The 19,026-nt window shown below is 47.1% G+C and overlaps 1 protein-coding gene across 6 annotated transcripts in view; it reads right to left on the minus strand.

Annotated features, from left to right (window-relative positions):
• The window catches only part of LOC105480343 (FYVE and coiled-coil domain autophagy adaptor 1), an 81,151-nt gene that overhangs the window by 6,066 nt on the left and 56,059 nt on the right, over nucleotides 1-19,026 (minus strand). For all 6 annotated transcript variants that reach the window (XM_011739027.2, XM_011739028.2, XM_011739023.3 and 3 more), the window contains exons 15-16: nucleotides 12,820-12,915; nucleotides 7,144-7,354 (exon numbers count right to left, since the gene is read on the minus strand). In XM_011739027.2, coding sequence (XP_011737329.2) covers nucleotides 7,144-7,354; nucleotides 12,820-12,915 — 307 coding nt within the window. The remainder of the gene's footprint in view (nucleotides 1-7,143; nucleotides 7,355-12,819; nucleotides 12,916-19,026) is intronic.

A 19,026-nucleotide genomic window follows, 5' to 3' on the forward strand; every position in this document is an offset into this window, starting at 1 on the left:
GTGGCACAGTGCCATCCCACACCCCGAGGCTGTTGATGACTAGTGGCTATGAGTTTCTTCCAGAATCATGATCTGGTCAGCACCCTTAAGGAGTGATCCCCTAGCCTTGAACATAGAAGATGCTAGAACACTCCATGGGCTAAAGGAGAAACCCTTTTCTGGCTTCAGGATAAGAAGCTTAGTCTAGGTGGGATCCACCTGTCCAGCTGTCTCCTGTTGGTCCTGGTGCTGCCCTTGGGTCTCACAGGACAGGCTGAGACCTCCTTCCAGATCACAACCTTCCAGGCACAAAGCTGCTGGGCTCACTCTCCTCCAGGCTCAACAACCCTGGCTCCACCTAGGCCTGTCTACTGGCTGTGCTTTGGCTGGTCCCTGTGCCCCAGGACCCTTTCATCTTCCTGCACCTGCGCGTCAGCCTCCTATTCACTTTCTGCCTTCCCTGAGAATGAGAAATGAGTCCCAGGAGACAGTGATATTGATTTTTTTCAGACGATTTTTGAAGGGCCTCACTGTCAGAGATAAAATCTGTGCAAAGGGTGCGTGCTGGACAGGGCCAGGGCTCCGGGGGAGGTCTTTGAATGGCTCACTTCTTCCCCACCAGGGCAGGCTCTTCAACCTACTTCCCAGCTAAGACACAGGCCTCATTTTAAAACTGAAAATATGCTAGGAGATAAGGCAGAGCCAGCCAACATTTTTTTTCCTTTTTTTTTTCTGAGATGGAGTCTTACTCTGTTGCCCAGGCTGGAGTACAGTGGCATGATCTTGGCTCACTGCAATCTCTGCCTCCCAGGTTCAAGCAATTCTCCTGCCTCAGCCTCCCGAGAGTAGGGACTACAGGCGTCCACCACCATGCCCGGCTAATTTTTGTATTTGTAGTAGAGACGGAGTTTCACCATGTTGGCCAGGTTGGTATTGAACTCCTGACCTCAGGTGATTCGCCCGCCTCAGACTCCCAAAGTGCTGGGATTACAGGTGTGAGCCACCATGCCTGGCCAGAGCCACCAACATTTAAAATTTCTTTTTTTTTCTTTTGAGATGGAGTCTCGCTCTCTCGCCCAGGCTGGAGTGCAGTGGCGCGATCTCGGCTCACTGCAACCTGTGCCTCCTGGGTTCAAGCAATTCTCCTGCCTCAGACTCCTGAGTAGCTAGGATTACAGGTGTACACCAACACACCCAGCTAATTTTTGTATTTTTAGTAGAGACAGTGTTTCACCATGTTGGCCAGGCTGGTCTCGAACTCCTGACCTCGTGATTCGCCCGCCTTGGCCTCCCAAAGTGCTGGGATTACAGGCATGATCCACTGCACCCAGCCCTTAATTTTTTCTTTCTTTTTTTTTTTTTTAAAAGAAGTGACTAGCACCTAGAGGATCTTGTCTTATAAAGTGTCCCTAAGCCTTCCATTTAAGACTGACTACACATAAATGGTTATATGGACCAGAAGGTCTACAGACGACGGAAGCAGCATCTTAGCAACTTTGAGTTCCTAATGAGGTAAACTTCCCCAGAAGTGACCATTTCTATTCTTTACAAAATAAAATGTAGCTTCTTTTTCAGAAATACAATTTTTATTACATTCAGTTTTTATTTTTTCCTATTAAACATTTTTAACTTGTACAAAATGACTGAATCCAAAATAGTTGTTAATATAAGGATGCGATTACTTTCTCAACTTAATCTTGAACACAGCTGCATATTTCTCAAAACTCTACATGTTCCCAAACTCTACACAGTTCCCAAAATGAAGTGAATTCCCGCAAAGGGCTCTGCTCTCAGGAATCTTGTGGTTTAATGGCGATCACAAAGAAGAAAACATTCAATTACACTGGGGTGAGAGTCCCATGAGGGGAGAACTGGCAAGGGGTGCCATTCTAGCCCCTGGGTGGGAGGCAGGAGGCCGAATGCCAGAGGAGACTTCCTGGAAAAGGTGATGCTGAGTTAGGACAAGTTAGCCAGTGAGAAGGGGTCTGGCTGTTCCTGGCAGTGGAGACAACATATTTAAAGGCATGGGAGAATATCTAAGATTTACCCTCCCAGGACACAACAACAACAACAACAACAACAACAACAAAACAAAAAATAGAAAACATATGAAAGGACAGTTTTCAAGACACTGGTTATCAGGCAATGCAGGATAGTGATCCCTGAGAGACAGGAACAGGGTGAGCCCAACAACTGCCCTCATAAAAAAAGGAAGAGACACCAAAAAAACAGATGGGGTAAAAGAAAATGAATACCAAGATGGCAGACTCAAACCTAACCTTAACAGCAATCACAGTAAGTGAAAATAGCCTAAACATTCCAATGAAAAGGCAGAGATTACCAGACTCTGCCCAACCCTATCATGCCTACAAGAAATGCAATTTAAATATAAAGATACAAATAGGTTAAAAGTAAATGGATGTAAACAAGATTACCAGGCTAGCATGCTAGCCAAAAGAATGCTGGCTTGACTGTATTAATATCACATAACATAGATTTTATATCAAAGAATATTACCGGGGATAATTTCATAATGATAAATATGTCAGTTCATTAAAAGGACAATAATCCTAAACATTTATGCCCTTAATGACAGAGCTTCAAAATACATGATGCAAAAAGTTATAGAACTGCAAGGAGAGATGGACAAATTCACAATTATAGTTGGAGATTTCAATGTCTCTTTCTTAATAATTGATAGAATAAGTAGACAGGAACTCAATGAAGAAACAGAAGATGAACAACACCATCAACTAACTTGAACTAATTGGCATCTATAATAGAACATTCCGGCCGGGCACGGTGGCTCACGCCTATAATCCCAACACTTTGGGAGGCCGAGGTAGGTGGATCACCTGAGGTTGGGAGTTTGAAACCAACCTGGCCAACATAGCAAAACTCTATCTCTAATAAAAATACAAAATTAGCTGGGCATGGTGGTGCTTGCCTGCAATCCCAGCTACTTGGGAGGCTGAGGCAGGAGAATCGCTTGAACCTGGGAGGCAGAAGTTGCAGTGAGCCAAGATCGCGCCATTGCACTCCAGCCTGGGCAACAAGAGTGAAACTGTCTCAAAAAAAAAAAAAAAAAAAAAAAGAACATTCCACCCCACAATAGCAGAAGGTACATCCTTTTCAAGTGCACTTGGAACGTTCACCCAGGTGGGTCACATTCTAGGCCAAGCTTGTCTAACCCGCGGCCCAGGAAGGCTTTGAATGCAGACCAACACAAATTTGTAAACTTTCTTAAAACATTATGAGTTGTTGTTGTTGTTGTTTTGTTTTGTTTTGTTTTTAGCTCATCAGCTATTGTTAGTGTTAGTATATGTTATGTGTGGCCCAAGACAATTCTTCTTCCAATGTGGCCCAGGGAAGCCAAACGATTGGACACCTTTGTTCTAGGCCATTAAGAAAACACCTCTCAAACTTCAAAGGATTCAAGTTATACAAAGTATGTTCTAGGTCTACAATGGAATTAAATTAGAAATCAAGAGCAGATCTCTGGAAAATCTCAAAATATCTGAAAACTGAAAAACAAACTCAAACATGTGGATCAAAGAGAAATCAAAAGGGGAATCAAAAAGGCACAGAGGGAGATTGAGCGCTGTGTTCCTAACACAACAGTGTGCTTGCTCAGGCTGGCAGCTGGTGGTGGTGAGGGAGTACGACGGGCCCCTGACAAGCCTAGAGGGGACAAAGGTGTACAAAGAGTGTACACTGAGGGCCTGCTATACGTAGGCTCCGTGCTGCCTCTTCTGCACACGACATCTCATTTACTTCCATTAACATTCTATCACATTCTAGTTCCACCAGGGACTAAGGATCCTGGGAGGGTGAGGGGTTGGTTCTGTTTCTGTGATCCACAACCTAACAACTCTGGCCTGGTCTCAAACACAGCAACAAGGGTGTATGGAAAGGAGCTGCTGGAGGGGAAGGCTTGCTGTGTGCATGGCGACCTTGGTGTGCTCACCCTGCATACCCTCGCACCCACTACCTTGATTACAAGCAACATCAAGAGCTCCTTAAGGCAAGTCCCCTGAAGAGGACATGTTTAACATAGATTAATGTGTGTTCTTGAAAATGATACTCTTCATTTCTTTGAAACATCTTATTCTGTAACTTTTTCATTCATTCCAGCTGTTTTGCATTCATTCCATTCACATGAAACATCTAGAATCAGCAGATTCACAAAATAGATCTATGGTTGCTGGGGGCAGAGGTTGGGGAGTGACTGCTAATGGGCACAGAATTTCTTTTTTGGAGTGATGAAAAGAATCTAAAATTAGACCATGGTAATGGTGGTACAACTCTGTGAATATACTAAAAACCATTAAACTGTAGATTTCAAGTCAGTGAATTATATCTTAATAAAGCTAAAAAACAAAGTCAAGTGTCCTTGCTGTCAGCTGATTCCTCCTCTGACTCCCTCTGGAGCCCACCCCAGCAGGCCATTGAGCTTCTCTGGCCAAAGACGGATCTTCTGCCCAGAGAGAGGACAGGGTCTGGATCCAGTTCTCTGATTTGTCCCTGGGCCTCAGGCCAGCGGTGTGTACACTGGTAACCTGGTTCATAATTTCTTTCACCAAGTGCCTCACCTAGATTCACAATCTCAAATCTCAGTGTCAAGTCCATGACTATAATGGAGGAAGTGGGTCTGGAGAGAGGGTGGCACAGGGTGGCGAGTATCTGACAGGCACCCCTAGAGACGGGGCTGACCTTCTGCTGTGCTTTTCCATCTACTGGATGCTTCTCCTCAAGCGCACAGGCCCCTCGCCTCACCTCACAGTGCTGCTCCTGGTTTCCTCCACTGTGGCCTTCACCATCACCCAGGGGTCTCCTTTCCTCATCTCTGTTCCCCAGGCTGGGCGAGGCACCCTTCGCAGGGGTACCCACAGTGCCCGCCCACCCCTGTCATGAAGCCACCTGGAATCACAAGTGTCTATTGATTACAGTCTCTCTCCGACTATGCAGTGAGCTTCCTTCATCTCTCTCTATCCCCTGCGGGCCCTACAGTCCAGTATACAGCAGACACCCAATAAATGGTTGCAAATACACAGCATAGTTCCTTGTGTCTATACCTCCGTAATCATGAGGTCTGACTGCTGCCATTTGCACTGTACCTGTCATTTCCTCTAAGGCCCAGGCTGGTCAGGAGAGCAGCCGGGGAGTCCCCGGGATAGATATTGAGGGCACATGTGTGGAAACAGGCTACCCTGGCCACGGTCTCTTTGGGGGACCTCAGGCAGAGATAATAGCCACCCCCATCTGTGGCTGGTGACAGTGGCCTGTGAAGGCAGAGGAGCACCTGAGCATCCTGTACACGGGCCCCTTCTGCCCCCTGGTGTCACTGTGGGGAAAGGCAATGGGGCCCCCTGGCAGTTAGAGATGAGAAAGGCTCAGTAGGTCCCCAAGTTCCTGATTCCTGGTAGAGCCACACAGGAACCCCAGGCTCCTGAGGACTCGGTGGGCAGGGACTGAGCAAGGGGAGAGGCCTACAGCCCAGTCACGTGTGGGCAGGCAAAACAGCGAAGGCCTGGATGCCTGATTTAGTCCTTTCCCTCCTTGCCACAAACACTCACGGTGTCTGGTCTGGGTGAATTCAGGATGGGGGCCTGGTAGGTCTGGGGAATGTGATGGTGAGTGGCAAGGGCAGCTCTTGGCAGTGCTGCCGTTTGTTAGTGTGGAGCTGACAGGCATGTTGGCTGTGCCAGGACCTCCTGGGCAGAGGCTCAGAACTGCTCAAGAAGGAAGGGCTCCAGAGGTAGGTATGAGGAGCTGGCTACAAGCCCCAAAAGAATAAGATGGGCAGAGCAGTTTTAAATAAGACAGAATATGAGACTCCAATAAACAAGGCCAACCCAAGGGAGCAGAGTTACATTTTGAGAGTGAGTCTGAAAAGCAGAGAAATGACAAAAGCGATCCCTGCAATGAGCAGATTCCAACAGGGCAGGGTGGCAGGAGAGCAAACCCAAACGGGTGCATATTCCTCTATGGGATGCCAGCATCAGAGCAGGAACTGCTGTGTGTCCCTCCTAGCTGGGCTCTCCTGCTCTGGGCCTTCCTCATCCCTCAACCTCAAGCCCCTCGAGGGCACCCAGTAGACCAAACACAAGGGACTAATAGATGTTTCTGCAAAGACTTCACAGAATTCTTATTTCACATGACTTTAGCTTGCTTTTCCCTATCTTGATCCTTGCAATTCTTGCAAAATGGAGATTTCTGCAGTCGTATTCCCAGGCTAGGATCCACTTTCAGCTCCAGTCCAGCAGGCCCAACCGCTTTTACCATTTCTTCCACTCAGAATGATTCAAATGGAACTTGTGTTTCCATCCAAACCATCTCTCCCTCCCATATCCCTCTATACCCTTTCTCTGCAGAGATGCAGGCATTGAATTCAGACCTCAGGCATGGGTCTCCCTCCTTCTTGCCCCGTACTGAATCAGCCACCCATGGACCCCTGCCCAACCTCTGTCCCTGTGGTCTGGATTCCACCCCATCCTTTCCACTCTGGTTTCAACTCCCTGATCTACACCAGTGGTTCTCAATCTACACCAGTGGCTGCTCATTGGAATCACTTGGAGATGTCTGGATCCCACACCTAGAGATTCTAATTTGCAGCCAAGGTTGAGAACTACAGTCCAGGCACTGTCAACATTCCATGCCTAGAATGTCTTAGGAATTTATAAACTGGTACCCACCACCAAGATTTCAAGCTCGACCACCCAAGTGACATTGGTGTTGTCTCTACTGACACCCTTCCAGGTGGGATGCACCCTAAGCTAAAAACTAGAGGAAGACAGGTCACCACCTCCCAAGGTGACCCATTCCTGCTTTGCATAGCTCTATTAGAAAATGATCCTTAAATTGAGTCATATGTCTGTATTCCTCTTTCACCTACCCATCTATCCCAAGGGCAGACTGTACCTGTTTGACACAGGTGTGACCTTCAGACATTTGAAAACAGCTTTCCAGAACCTCTGGGTCTTTCCCTCCCCAAACTGGACAAGGCCCAGGTGCTCTGCCTTCTCTGCATGACACGGCCCAGAACATTCCAGGTGAAGCCTGCCCAGCAGAGGGTAGGATGGCCACTGCCCTGCTTTGGGAAAGGCCTGCCCAAGTACCCAGATGTGTGTGTAAGGAGCCCACAGGCAGGGAGCCCAGCCTTACCTTACACTGATCCAGCGGTGTGTCCTCAGCCTCCTGGAAGACCACGCTGAAGGAGATGCTCTTGGGGTCAGAGGAGAAGACCCAGCTGATGGTGAGGCCTGCTTCGGCCACAGTGATGGGGATCAGGCTGTAGGTGCTGGACCGCACAAACAGCTCCCTGCTACCCTCCCCGAAGCTGGCAATCTCATCCACTGTGAGGGGTACTTTGATCCTAAAATCAAAATACAGAGCGGGATCTGATTGGGCAAAGTGCTTGTGTCCACTGGCCAGGTCATCTGTGGCTCAGAGGTGGCTGGAGACTTCTTGAGAGGATAAGCCCTGGGTAACCCTGGCCAACATGCTTAATTACGGGATGGGCAGTTCACTGCAACAAATGTTTCCTGAGCGCTTACTACATGCCTGGCATAGTTCTAGGCATGGAGGACACAGCAGTAAAAAATACAGATGACGTATTTGCCTGTGTGGAGCTGAAAGCCCATGGGAACTAAGGAACTGAGGATGGCCTGACCTGCTCCACCGCCCTCGTGGACAGGAAGTGAGTGCCGAGGCGCAGCTTTCTGCTGCTCTCCTGAAGCTGCCCTGCTGCTCAGCCGTCTGTTTTCTCTCTGCCATTTCTCCTTCCAATTCCCTGCCTCACCCTTTCACCTAATTAGCACAAGCCTCCCAGCCTTTCAATATAGTCCATCTTCTCAGCCGCATCTGGCATCCATTGTAAGATTCCACATGGAAACCCTGACCTTTCCTCAAATGCCAACATCCCATACTCTTTATAATGTAGGGGTGATGCAAGTAATACAATGGTTTTGGGGAGAAAAGCTTGTTCTTACTCTCCCTGGGTAGAGAAAAGCTTCTTCAAGAAGTTTGCAGGGTTCATTGACAGCGAGTTCCTCTGTTTTTGGGGTTCTGTGCTGGACTCAGAGTATTATGTGAAGAATGTGAGGTTAGGGGCCAAGGGACCTGCCTCACTGCATCCCAGCTGCAGGGCTTACCCTCTCATAAACCTCAGTTTCCTCATCTGCCAAACAGGGACAACCATGCCTGCCTCAGGACTGCTGCAAGGACTAGATTACAAGATGAACCTGGGGAGCTTGCTCCTCGGGGACCCTTCCAGGCCGAGTGGCACCCCTCCTACACTGTGCAACTCTGGAGGCAGTTAGGTTAGCTCACGGTCATGGAGGCAGGACCTCCAGTGCAGAGCTGCAACTTAGGAGCAGTGTGGCCTTGGGTGAATCACTCACTGATTTTGAGCCTCAGTTTCTCAACTGTGAAATGGGAAGTTGGCAACCATCATAGGCCATGCCGTGTGCTCAGCAATTTTGCATGTTACTGCAGTAGCTCCACGAGGAAGGCATGACTGTTGCCATTCTGTAAAAGAGGAAACTAAGATTCTAAAAGATTAAGAAATTCGATCCAGGCTCGCACAGGTCTGAGGCAAAGCCATCATCTTCCTACCATACCAAACTGCCTTTTGTGGAGAAAATGTATTACTATCCCCTTTAACACAGGGGAGGGAACTAAGTTCAAAGAGGTTAGGTAACTTGCCCAACACTGCCCAGCAAGTGGTGGTGCTGAGGGCTCATTTGCCTCCAAAGCTGTGGAGATGAATGGACAGACTCCCCAAAGCTAACGAGAAGGTAAGAAATGATGAAAAACCAGCATGCTTGGCCGGGCGCGGTGGCTCAAGCCTGTAATCCCAGCACTTTGGGAGGCCGAGACGGGCGGATCACGAGGTCAGGAGATCGAAACCATCCTGGCTAACACGGTGAAACCCCGTCTCTATTAAGAAATACAAAAAACTAGCCGGGCGAGGTGGCGGGTGCCTGTAGTCCCAGCTACTCGGGAGGCTGAGGCCGGAGAATGGCGTGAACCCGGGAGGCGGAGCTTGCAGTGAGCTGAGATCCGGCCACTGCACTCCAGCCTGGGCGACAGAGCAAGACTCCGTCTCAAAAAAAAAAAAAGATAAACCAGCATGCTTTAAAGAACAGCTCCAATACTCACCTTTGTGAGAATTCAATTCAATGCAATACTTCTCCATGTGTTAAATTTTATTTCTAATTAAGACCCCTCGACCAGTATTTACAATTTTCAAGAATCTGAGGGCAGGTGTGGGGGTCCATTCTGGAACAGACATCTTTCTCGTAATGTGGAAATCTTACCATATTACCATGTAAAAAGTCACTTACCCTGACATAATGTCCCATTAATGCCGGAGCATTTTATAATTTTATGCTCCAGAATTCTCCCCTGGCACCCAGGTATTTGGATTGTGCCTCAATCATCTATTCAAGACATCATCTATTCAGCAACAAGGACAATACTCAGCCTCTCCAAAGGAGATCTTAACAAAAACAATCAAGGGTTTGCTCAAATATAATATAATCTTAAGATGCCTATTGTCTATAAGGCTCATGTCACAAATGTGAATTCCACTGAGTGACCTCAGAAATTCCAGTTTACATGAGTCAAAGGGTACCAACACATGTGCAGTGTTCTGAGATAATCCCAACCTTTAACATGTTTTCAGATGCTCTCACAATGTGGTTGCTAATCCTTAGCTTGCTGTCACTCTCTTTGAAAGAGGCAGAAAAAAATAACTTTCAAGGTGTTGTCATTCTCCTCGCATTTTATTCCCACGTCCAGCTGACCTATTCTCGGTACTATCCTATTCTCCTCCAGGATATGCCTTGGATCTGTGTGTTCTAATTACTTATAAATCTCATAACTTTCCTCATCTCTTTACTTGAGGGTAGGTTTTTTACAAGTTTTATTATAAATGATTTCAAACATTTCCTTGTTCTTTCCCATTAAATGCCACTAAAAAACCTGAAAATGATTCAGCAGTTGTAGTAAAAGTGAAGGGCAGGAGAAGGAAGGCGGACTGATTAAGGACCCCCAGAATATGAGGAAAATCACAACAGCTGAGCGTCTCTGAGCCCCCCACCTACACATATTAGAAAACCACTTGTTATCCTAAGAGCCTGGAAAATCACAGTGTGCATGAGTAAAGACAATCAACAGAAGCCGACACTGACATCAATCAGATGCTGGAGTTATCTGTCAAGGCTTTTGAAGCAGTCATCAAAAAAATGCTTTAATAACAATTTTAAATGTTCTTGAAACAATAAAAAAGTGGAAAACTCACACTAAAGAAACAGAAGATATAAAAAAGAACCAAATGGAAATTTTAGATCTAAATAATTACAATAACCAAAAAAAAAAAAATCACTGGACACTCAATAGCTGAATAAAGATGACAATTATACTTGAAGAGAGAAAAACAGAAATTCCTCAATCTGAACAACACAGGGAAAAGATAATTGGGGGCGGGGTGCAAGGAAAAAGAACAGAGCCTCAGGGACCTGCAAGACAAGGATGAAATATCTCACATTTGTATTACTGGAGTCCCAAATGGAGAGGGAAAATAGAGTACATCTGAAAAACTATTCAAAGAAATGATGGCTATAAACTTCCCAAATATGGTGACAGATATAAGCCTAGAGATTCAAGAGCTGGGTATACCCCAAATAGGAAAAACCCAAAGAAATTCATGCCAAGACCCATCATAGTTCAACTTCTAAGAACAAAAGACAAAGAAAAAACTTGAAAGCAGGCAAAGAGAAATAACTTATTATCTACAGGAGAATACCAGTTTGAATGCTAGGGGATTTCTCATCTAAAACCATGGAGGCCAGAGGGAAGCAGCAGCACACTTATTTCAAATGCTGAAAGAAAAAAACTATCAATTCTATACTTGGCAAAACATCCTTTAGATAGTTTGTGAAATCCAGCAGGGTGTGAAAAAGAATTATATACCGCAGCCAGTGGGATCTATCCCAGGTATGCAAGGTTGGTTTGATATATGAAAGTCAGTCAATGCAATCCATCATATCAACAGGCTAAGGAAGAAAAAGTCTATGATCTTATCAATTGATGTAGAAAAAAGATCTGGCAAAATTCAACAGCCATTCTCGACCACCCAAGTTCTCTTTTACTATTTCTAATTGTCACTGCTGTGAGTAGCATGCAAGGGACATTTTGGTAGCTTTATCTTTGCACATCCAGTCATTATTTCCTCAGGATAAATTCCCAGACATAGGCCCATTACATCAAAGAGAAAATGCAATTCTTGAACTTTTGGTACATCCTGCAGCCAAGCTGTTCTCCAGAAAGGGTAGCCCTGACATTTCATACTCCCCCAGCATCAACAGCTTGTGAGTGAGCTAGCTATTTAATTCTTCCTGCTTGGTCTGCCCCATAATTCAATATAGTGTTTGTCCAAGTGTGGTCCAAGGTCACCTGAGGACTGGTGGAATAGATCATTCTCTCATGACCACATCTGACCCTTCAGGAAATTCTGTCTTCACCACCTTCAAAATAGGTCCAGAATTTGCCCTGGCTCTGCCCTCTCTGCCAACACTTGGTCCAAGGAACAAGCATTCCTCTAATATCCTTTCAACTGCTCTCCCCACTTTTGCTCTTGTCCTCCATCATCTATTCTCCACATGGCAATCAGAACAATCCTTTTTCAAATGTAAATTAGATTAAGTCACTCTTAATGCTACACACCTCATTTCGGGGTCCAATTTCCCTCAGATTCAAAGTCAAAGTCCTTACAATGGCCAACAAGACCCTATGTGCTGGGACCCTCATTTCCACTCTGACTCCACCTCCTGGTTCTCTCTGCTGCAGGCACGCTGGCCCTTTTCTCGGCCCCTCAACATGCCACGCACCATCCCGTCGCAGGGCCTTTGTGCTGCCTGTTCCCTCTGCCTGAAATGCTATACCCGTAGATAGAAGCCTGGCAACTCCTTCACTTCCTTCAAGTGTTACCTTCTTACTGTCACTCTATTTAAAATGGCAAATTCCCCTTCCCTGTTATCCTACTTTATCTTTTCCCATAGCAAGCACCACCTTGTAACATTTATACAATATTGACTTATTTAATTATGTTGACAGTTTGTCATCTGTCAATCCCTGCTGGCTGGAATGTAAGCTTGATAAGGGCGAGGGGTGAGCCTTTGTTGGTTTTATTTACTGACATGCTCTAAGCACCTAAAATAGTACCTGGCACATTGTGATAATGAATAAATATCTGTGAATGAGTGACTGAATCTATTCAATGACAGTTATGCAGCCACTGGATACAACACTGGAGAACTCGATGATGTGGGAAAATACTCATGCTATAGCAAGTTTTAAAATACTGCAAAAGAAGATTTAGAATATTTGTTTGTGTCAAAAATTATATGTATATAGGTATATTAAAAAGACTGGAAGGCTATATGCCAAAATGTTTTACTTATCTCTATTTTCCTAATTTTTTACAATGAAAGTATATTGCTCATACAATAAAAAAATTAACAAAGTTAATTTGAAAAAAGAACATGAGGTGTGGGAGGAATATTATAAAGGGGCACAGGGAACTTCCCAGGGTGAGAAGACTGTTCTATATCTTAATTGTGGTAGTGATTACACTGTATCATTCATGAGAATTCAAGCACTGTATACTTGCTTGAATTTTAATGTATATAAGCTATACCTGAAAAAAAAGAATAAACGAAGCCCCACTGGTGTTAAGTTAGAGCCCCGGGGTGGTCCCCAGCGCCAGCACTGGAGTGGCCATTACTCCTCCCAACGCCACACCTGGAGAGGGCCCAGGCGGCAGCTGCCACTTACATGAGTTCTCCAGACTTCAGCAGGCAGATTTCCGCATCCTGCCCCACGGGCATGTCTTCAGTGTCCTCAGGCGTTAGCGAGGTTGATGTAGTGTCCCTGAAATGTCACCAACGAGAACACAGTCATTTAGCTATCAACACACAGGGCCTCACATCCTGGGGTCCGCAGTCTTGGAGTCACAGGCAGCCAAATCCAGATGCATGGGGGATCCTTTAATCACAGAGGCCATGACAGAGACCCCGGCAGATTTTGTGGGTAGAGGGAGGGCTGCAGGGGCAAGGGCCAAGCAGGTGGACAAGGAGAAGACAATAGGGCTACAGCAGTTTCCCTGGAGCAGCTGTAGGGAAGAGACCTCCTGCTATAGGAAGGGTGAGCAGAAACACAAATCAACCACTCTCCTAGCCCATGCCAGCAGAGCCACTGCCACGGGACCAAGGTACCAGCACCACTGGGTCCTGCCTCCTCAGTGCCAGTGCACGACTAGAGAAGCCTCTGGCCTATCCCTGAGGCACAAGAACAGGCACCCAGAGGAGGTTTTTAACACCTTCTGAATTATGGATTCTTAGAACATATTGGCAGATTGCAGTCCCTGCACTTCACTGATGGGGACACAGAGACCCAGGCAGTTCCTCCGAGGCAGAGCTGGAGCCAGAACTAGATACCCTGACTGCAACTTAGTGCTTTCCCTGTGGGGCTCCAGGTCCAGCTCAGCCAGGGGCTTATACAATCTCAGGTGCCTCAGAGCCCAACCAGCTCCACTCCCTCGTTCTGCCAAAGAGGAAACCTAGGTCCAGAAAAGAAAAAATGGCTTTGTCCTCATGTGAAGGCATCAGTGAGGAAGATCTGCCACTCAGTGTGGCTTCTTTTTAAACTGCTGCAACAATCTGTGCTCTTCCAGGAGCTGCATGCCACCAGCCCTGAGCAGTGGGGCTCCCTCTAGCTGAGGTCTCTGTGGCCCTAAGGGCAGGGGATGTGGTATGACTGTGGTGGGGTCCACTGTGGTTCCAGCTTCAGCGTTGTGACTGTGTGACTCATGGTGAGCTCTTTCCTCCTGAGACCCCAGTTTTCCTTCTCTAAATGGAAGCAAATGGAACCAGATGGACTCTGGGTTCTGAGGGCTTGAAAAGGCTGTAAGTTTTAAAGGACTCAGAGGTAGCATCTTGCAAGCCCACTGGCTGAGAAAGAGATGGGCTTGCTCTGGTCAGCAGCTTCCTGCCCGCGGCCTCTGTTGCTCTTCTCAGGGAAGGTGCAGGAAGAACGCAGGCTGCAGCACCTGCTGCCACCGGGGGCATGCCTTGTCACTCTGGCATTTATTTTTCTTCCTGGCCCCAACCCCCTATCTTCCTCCTTGCCTAACACCTCCTTCTTTTTGCTTTTCCAGCCGCTGGCTTCTAGGCCCCCACTCCCTCACCCTGGGACAAACAGAAACAGGGAACATTAGTGCAAGAAGCTGCTCAAGGAGCCAGCTCGTGCAGCCACCCACTTGACAGCAGGGAAGCAGAAGTCCAGAGGAGACAGGCCAGGGTCACTCAGGCCTGCTTGTTTTCATCCTTGTCCAAGGCGCAAATACCATAAATGAGATAAAGAAATAAAGTAGAATGAGAGAGACTCTGAAAGCTGTACTTGGTTCTCCCAATTTTCCTGCATTCAGGATAAAAGATGTCCTAATCTATGATTCCTTCTCTTCCTCCATCACCCTCCTCCCTGATCACAGTGATGACAGACAACGCCTGATTACCTGTAAGCAGATGATTCACAGAGCAGGTTTCCCAGACCCTTGCTGGCCCCGGCGGATGCCCTGCATGAGTGAGGTGGGAGTGGGACAGGTGGGTGATGCAGTCTCAAAGGTAACAATTAGGGCAGAGGGCTTTCTTTTCAATAGGTTTTCAAACTGTAGGTCATGACCCATTTAGTGGGCTGTGAATCAATTTAGGAGGTTATGACCAACATTAAAAGAAATAGAATAAAATAGAAAATACAATAGTATATTGCATGTTGCGAGGATAAGTATTTATGAGGCTCTTGGGTTTTGTTTGTTTGTTTTTGAGACAGAGTTTTGCTCTGTTGCCAGGCTGGAGTGCTGTGGCACGATCTTGGCTCACTGCAACATCCAACTCTCCGGTTCAAGCGATTCTCCTGCCTCAGCCTCCCGAATAGCTGGGATTACAGGCATGCACCACCACACCCAGCTAATTTTTGTATTTTTAGTACAGACGGGGTTTCACCATGTTGGCCAGGATGGTCTCAATCTCCTGACCACATGATCGGCCCACCTCGGCCTTCCAAAGTGCTGGGGTTACAGGCATGAGCCACTGTGGCCAGCCTCGAGGCTCTTGTTTTGACCGTATGTGTACACACATGGACACTAGGTAGCCATGCAAAATGTATTTCTTACTGTGAGATACTGTAGAAAATGTTCAAGCAACTCAGAGGATGTCAAGGAATTTAAGAGCTTGAGAAAGGACAGCAACCAAAGCATGACCACTAGAGGGCACCCCACCTCCTACCAGAGCTGCTTCCGTTCCTTGCTATGGAGACAGTCTCAGCGAAGATACCAGATACTCACTGCCCACGCGGCCTTCCTCCTCCCCTTGCTCTGGTCATGGCAGCCTACTGCTAGCTTGGCTGATGGCATTACACCCTTTCCGTCCGAGTTTTTGTCTGGAGCCAGTGGTCAGGTGAGATCAGTATCTCTCGAACACACGTTCCAGTCTGTCAACTTGTCTGTCCCTTTGTGGGTGCCATCCTGGCATTCCTGGGCAGCCTGCTGTGCGCACAGCCCATGCCCAGTGAATGTCTACATTATTTGCCTCAGAGTAAGGTTTTCTTCTGTCCCAAATGCTCCCAAAGGAGGACATACCCAAGGCTCCGCATTAGAAGCGAGTCAGAATAAAGTGGTGAGCACAAACCAGGCGGCCCCTGGCACTGCAGTCCTGGAGTCCACACCTCTCTGAGTCATGGTGGAGCCCCTCCAGCTTGGTCTCTACAAATGGGAGTCTATAGTCCTTCCCTGTCACGAATCAAATGGCCTCGGCCTGTTTGTTATGTAATTACTGCACAACTTTAATCCTGCAGACTGCCTGCGGTACATGTCTGCTTGTTTAGAAACTAGCGGAGGGAGGAAGGGATGCCTGGAAAATCCCTATGGCCCAAGGTGCCTTGCTGCCCATCTGCCCCAGGGGGCGCCATCTCCCGTCAGCCTCGCTAAGCCCCGCAGAGTGAGAAGCGTTGCTTTTCCTGATTACACAGGCTCCTATCCTCCCTCTGGTCAGCCTCCATCTGCGAACAGTCTCCTCTGAAATGGAGATGTCTTCAGTTTAGAACTGCACTCTTCAATACAGTAGCCACTAGCCACATGTGGCTATATAAACTTAAATTAATCAGATAAATTAAACTAAAAATGTGGCTGCCTGGTTGCACTAGCCACATTTCAAGTGCTCAATTATCACGTGGACTGGTGGCCACTGTGTTGGGCAGTGCAGGTGCAGCACAGGTCTCTCACAGCAGAAGGCTCCACTGAACAGTGCAGGTTTGGAAGGTTGGGCTGAACCACACCACACACATCCTATTCACTCTGCGATCTGGGGGCATATTTTAGTTTTGCTATCAAATTATTATTATTGTATTAACTTGATTTTACTTTGCTAATCCATTGCTTATAAATTCCTAGTGTTAGAGTAGGTAGCTAGGCAGGCATGAGCAGGGCAGGAGAGGGCCCCCCTCCCACAGGAATGTCAGGTGACTGTTAAGTAATGGTCAGGCAATTGTTAAGCTGTCTCTGTAAAATAACTGGTTGCAGCCAGAGCCAGAGAAAGAGTCTCCCAATAGATAGAAAACATCTGAAGCAGGTAATCAGCAGCTTCCTAAGATCTCAGGAGTTGGGCGAGTGGGCTCAAGCATGCACATTAAGAGGCAAAATGGCAGAGTTTAACCGGTATATGACCTTCCTCTAGAAACGACTGATAAGGGAAAAATACCTCAAGTGAGCATGCATACATCTCCAGTAAACACACTGAGCATGCAGCCCCTCCCAAGTGCTGGCAAGCCACCATGCCTGCACACAGCCTGCTCCAAGGAAAGAGTCGGGGGAGAAGAAACACAAACCCTGGAACCATGCCAATGTATAAAACCTCAAGTCAAGGGCCCGACGGGGCACTTGGATCTCTCAGGTCACCTGCTTGGCTCTCTTCCAAGTATACTTTACTTCCATTTGTTCCTGCTCTAAAACTTTTTAATAAACCTTCACTCCTGCGCTAAAACTTGCCTCAGTTTCCTCCTCTGCCTTAAACCTACCTCTGCCCCTCGACCAAATTCTTTCCTCCAAGGAGGCAAGACTCGAGTTGCTGCAGACCCGTATGGATTTGCTGCTGCTAACATACTTTGGTGCCACGTGATTCAGACACATTCTCTAGTAGTAAGACACTTCTATAACTCACCTTCTGCTGGAGGTAGTTAAACCCTGTATCCGTTTTCCTTCTCCTGCTCTCCTGCCTATAGAAAAACTGTTCCTCCTGAACAATTCCTCTCAGCTATAGTGGCTTTGCTCCTGCCAGTTGATCTCTCCGCTCATCCTGGTGGCTTGCAGGGGTACAGGTCTGCTGGTTATGTTGCCCAGGCTGGCCTCAAACTCCTGGGCTTCAAATGATCCTTTCATCTTAGCCTCCTGAGTACTGGGACTATAGGGGCCCACTGCCATGCCTGGCTGGTTAGGTTACTTTTCTGTGGCTCACAGCCCATCATTCACCAATGCCTTGCCAACAGCAGTAAATGTCTCATCCCTGGATCCTGGAACTGATAACTTAACAGCTCTGCCAGGTCTTCAGGTAAGGAGAGCAGGCCAACAGTCTGACTTCCAAGATAAATCTGCAGCAGGTATGTCTGCCACTTCCCTTTTACTCTTCCCTCAATTTTATTTAGAAAATGTTTAGGTATTTCTGGGGAAATCTAAGACATATATGATTGGGTTCCCACCCTTAGCAGTTTAAAGTTTTGTTTCAAATAAAAGTAATGCCCTTAAAACAATTAACACTACAAATTGCCAGATAGTAAAAGGTGCTTTGTACAGCGATTAAAATAAAATTTTATCCCCAAACCTGTGAGTGGCTCAGCCCCTCAAATATAGGTGCAAGTCTTCTGTACTATAGAGAAGTTTCTATTAAAGAATGGCCATGATAAACAAGCCATGCTTTCTCAAATACACGTATCCCCATATTGACACATACACACAGTCATGGAGGGCCCCAGGTGCTGGTTTGTTTTTCCTCATGGAGTAGAAAGGCTTGCTGAGAAGAGCACGGCCAAGGGTGCTTGACAAGGCTCAGGCCATTCTAACACTGCCCTGTGGACCTGTCTTGAATGGCATGGTTGGCTCGTCCCTGGGTAAAACTCAGCTCTCAAAGCTGAAAGATTCCTACATGTCAGGCAGGGTTACTTTAAATTGCCACCCTGCCTTGAAAGGTCTCTTTCAGGAAGACAGGTGCATATTTGGCTCAGTCTGTTCTTTTATTCATTTGTCCACCATTCCCTACATCCATCTGTCCATCGGTGTGTAATCTATGCGGCCTCATGGTTCATGCCCATAAGGAACACCTCACTCATTTGTACCAGTTTGGTAGAAAGGACAGTCTGAATGAATTCATTCAAAAAAAGGCCTGCAAACCTACTAGAGCTCTTCAGATCTTTTATCAGGGCCCCCTGGCATAGCTCCATACTCAGAGCAGGGCAAGAAGTACTGGCTTTGCAGCCTGACAGTCCTGGGTGACTGCTGGGATGTGTGTTCTTGGGTAAGTGGGTTAATCTCTCTAGTCTTCTGTTTGCCTATCTGTAAGTGACTAGGATTAGATGGCTGTACATAGAAGCATCCAGCATAGGGCCAGGCTTGCAGTAGAACTGAGTGTTAGTCTCTGGATCCTGAGGTTGCTCCTGGTCCGTGCTCCCAATGCTTGACATTTGCCCTTAGGAAGAGCCACATGAGGTTTGCCTAGGAGGTGGGAGAGAGCAAAAGCATTGGAGAGAAGCAACCTGAATGGTAGTGCAGAGCCAGAGAAGGGAGGCCAGGCACCTTCACAAGAGGGCAGCTGCTTCTGGGAAAGCAGACATCGGAGTACATGCCTCTCCCTAGTACCCTCTCCACGAGGAGGCACTGGGGCATGTGACCCAGGCTGACATGCCTCTAATTCCTGCCTTCCAGCGTTATTTCCCAGAAGG

The sequence above is a fragment of the Macaca nemestrina genome, chromosome 2 (assembly GCF_043159975.1).
Source record: "Macaca nemestrina isolate mMacNem1 chromosome 2, mMacNem.hap1, whole genome shotgun sequence".
NCBI lineage: Eukaryota > Metazoa > Chordata > Mammalia > Primates > Cercopithecidae > Macaca > Macaca nemestrina.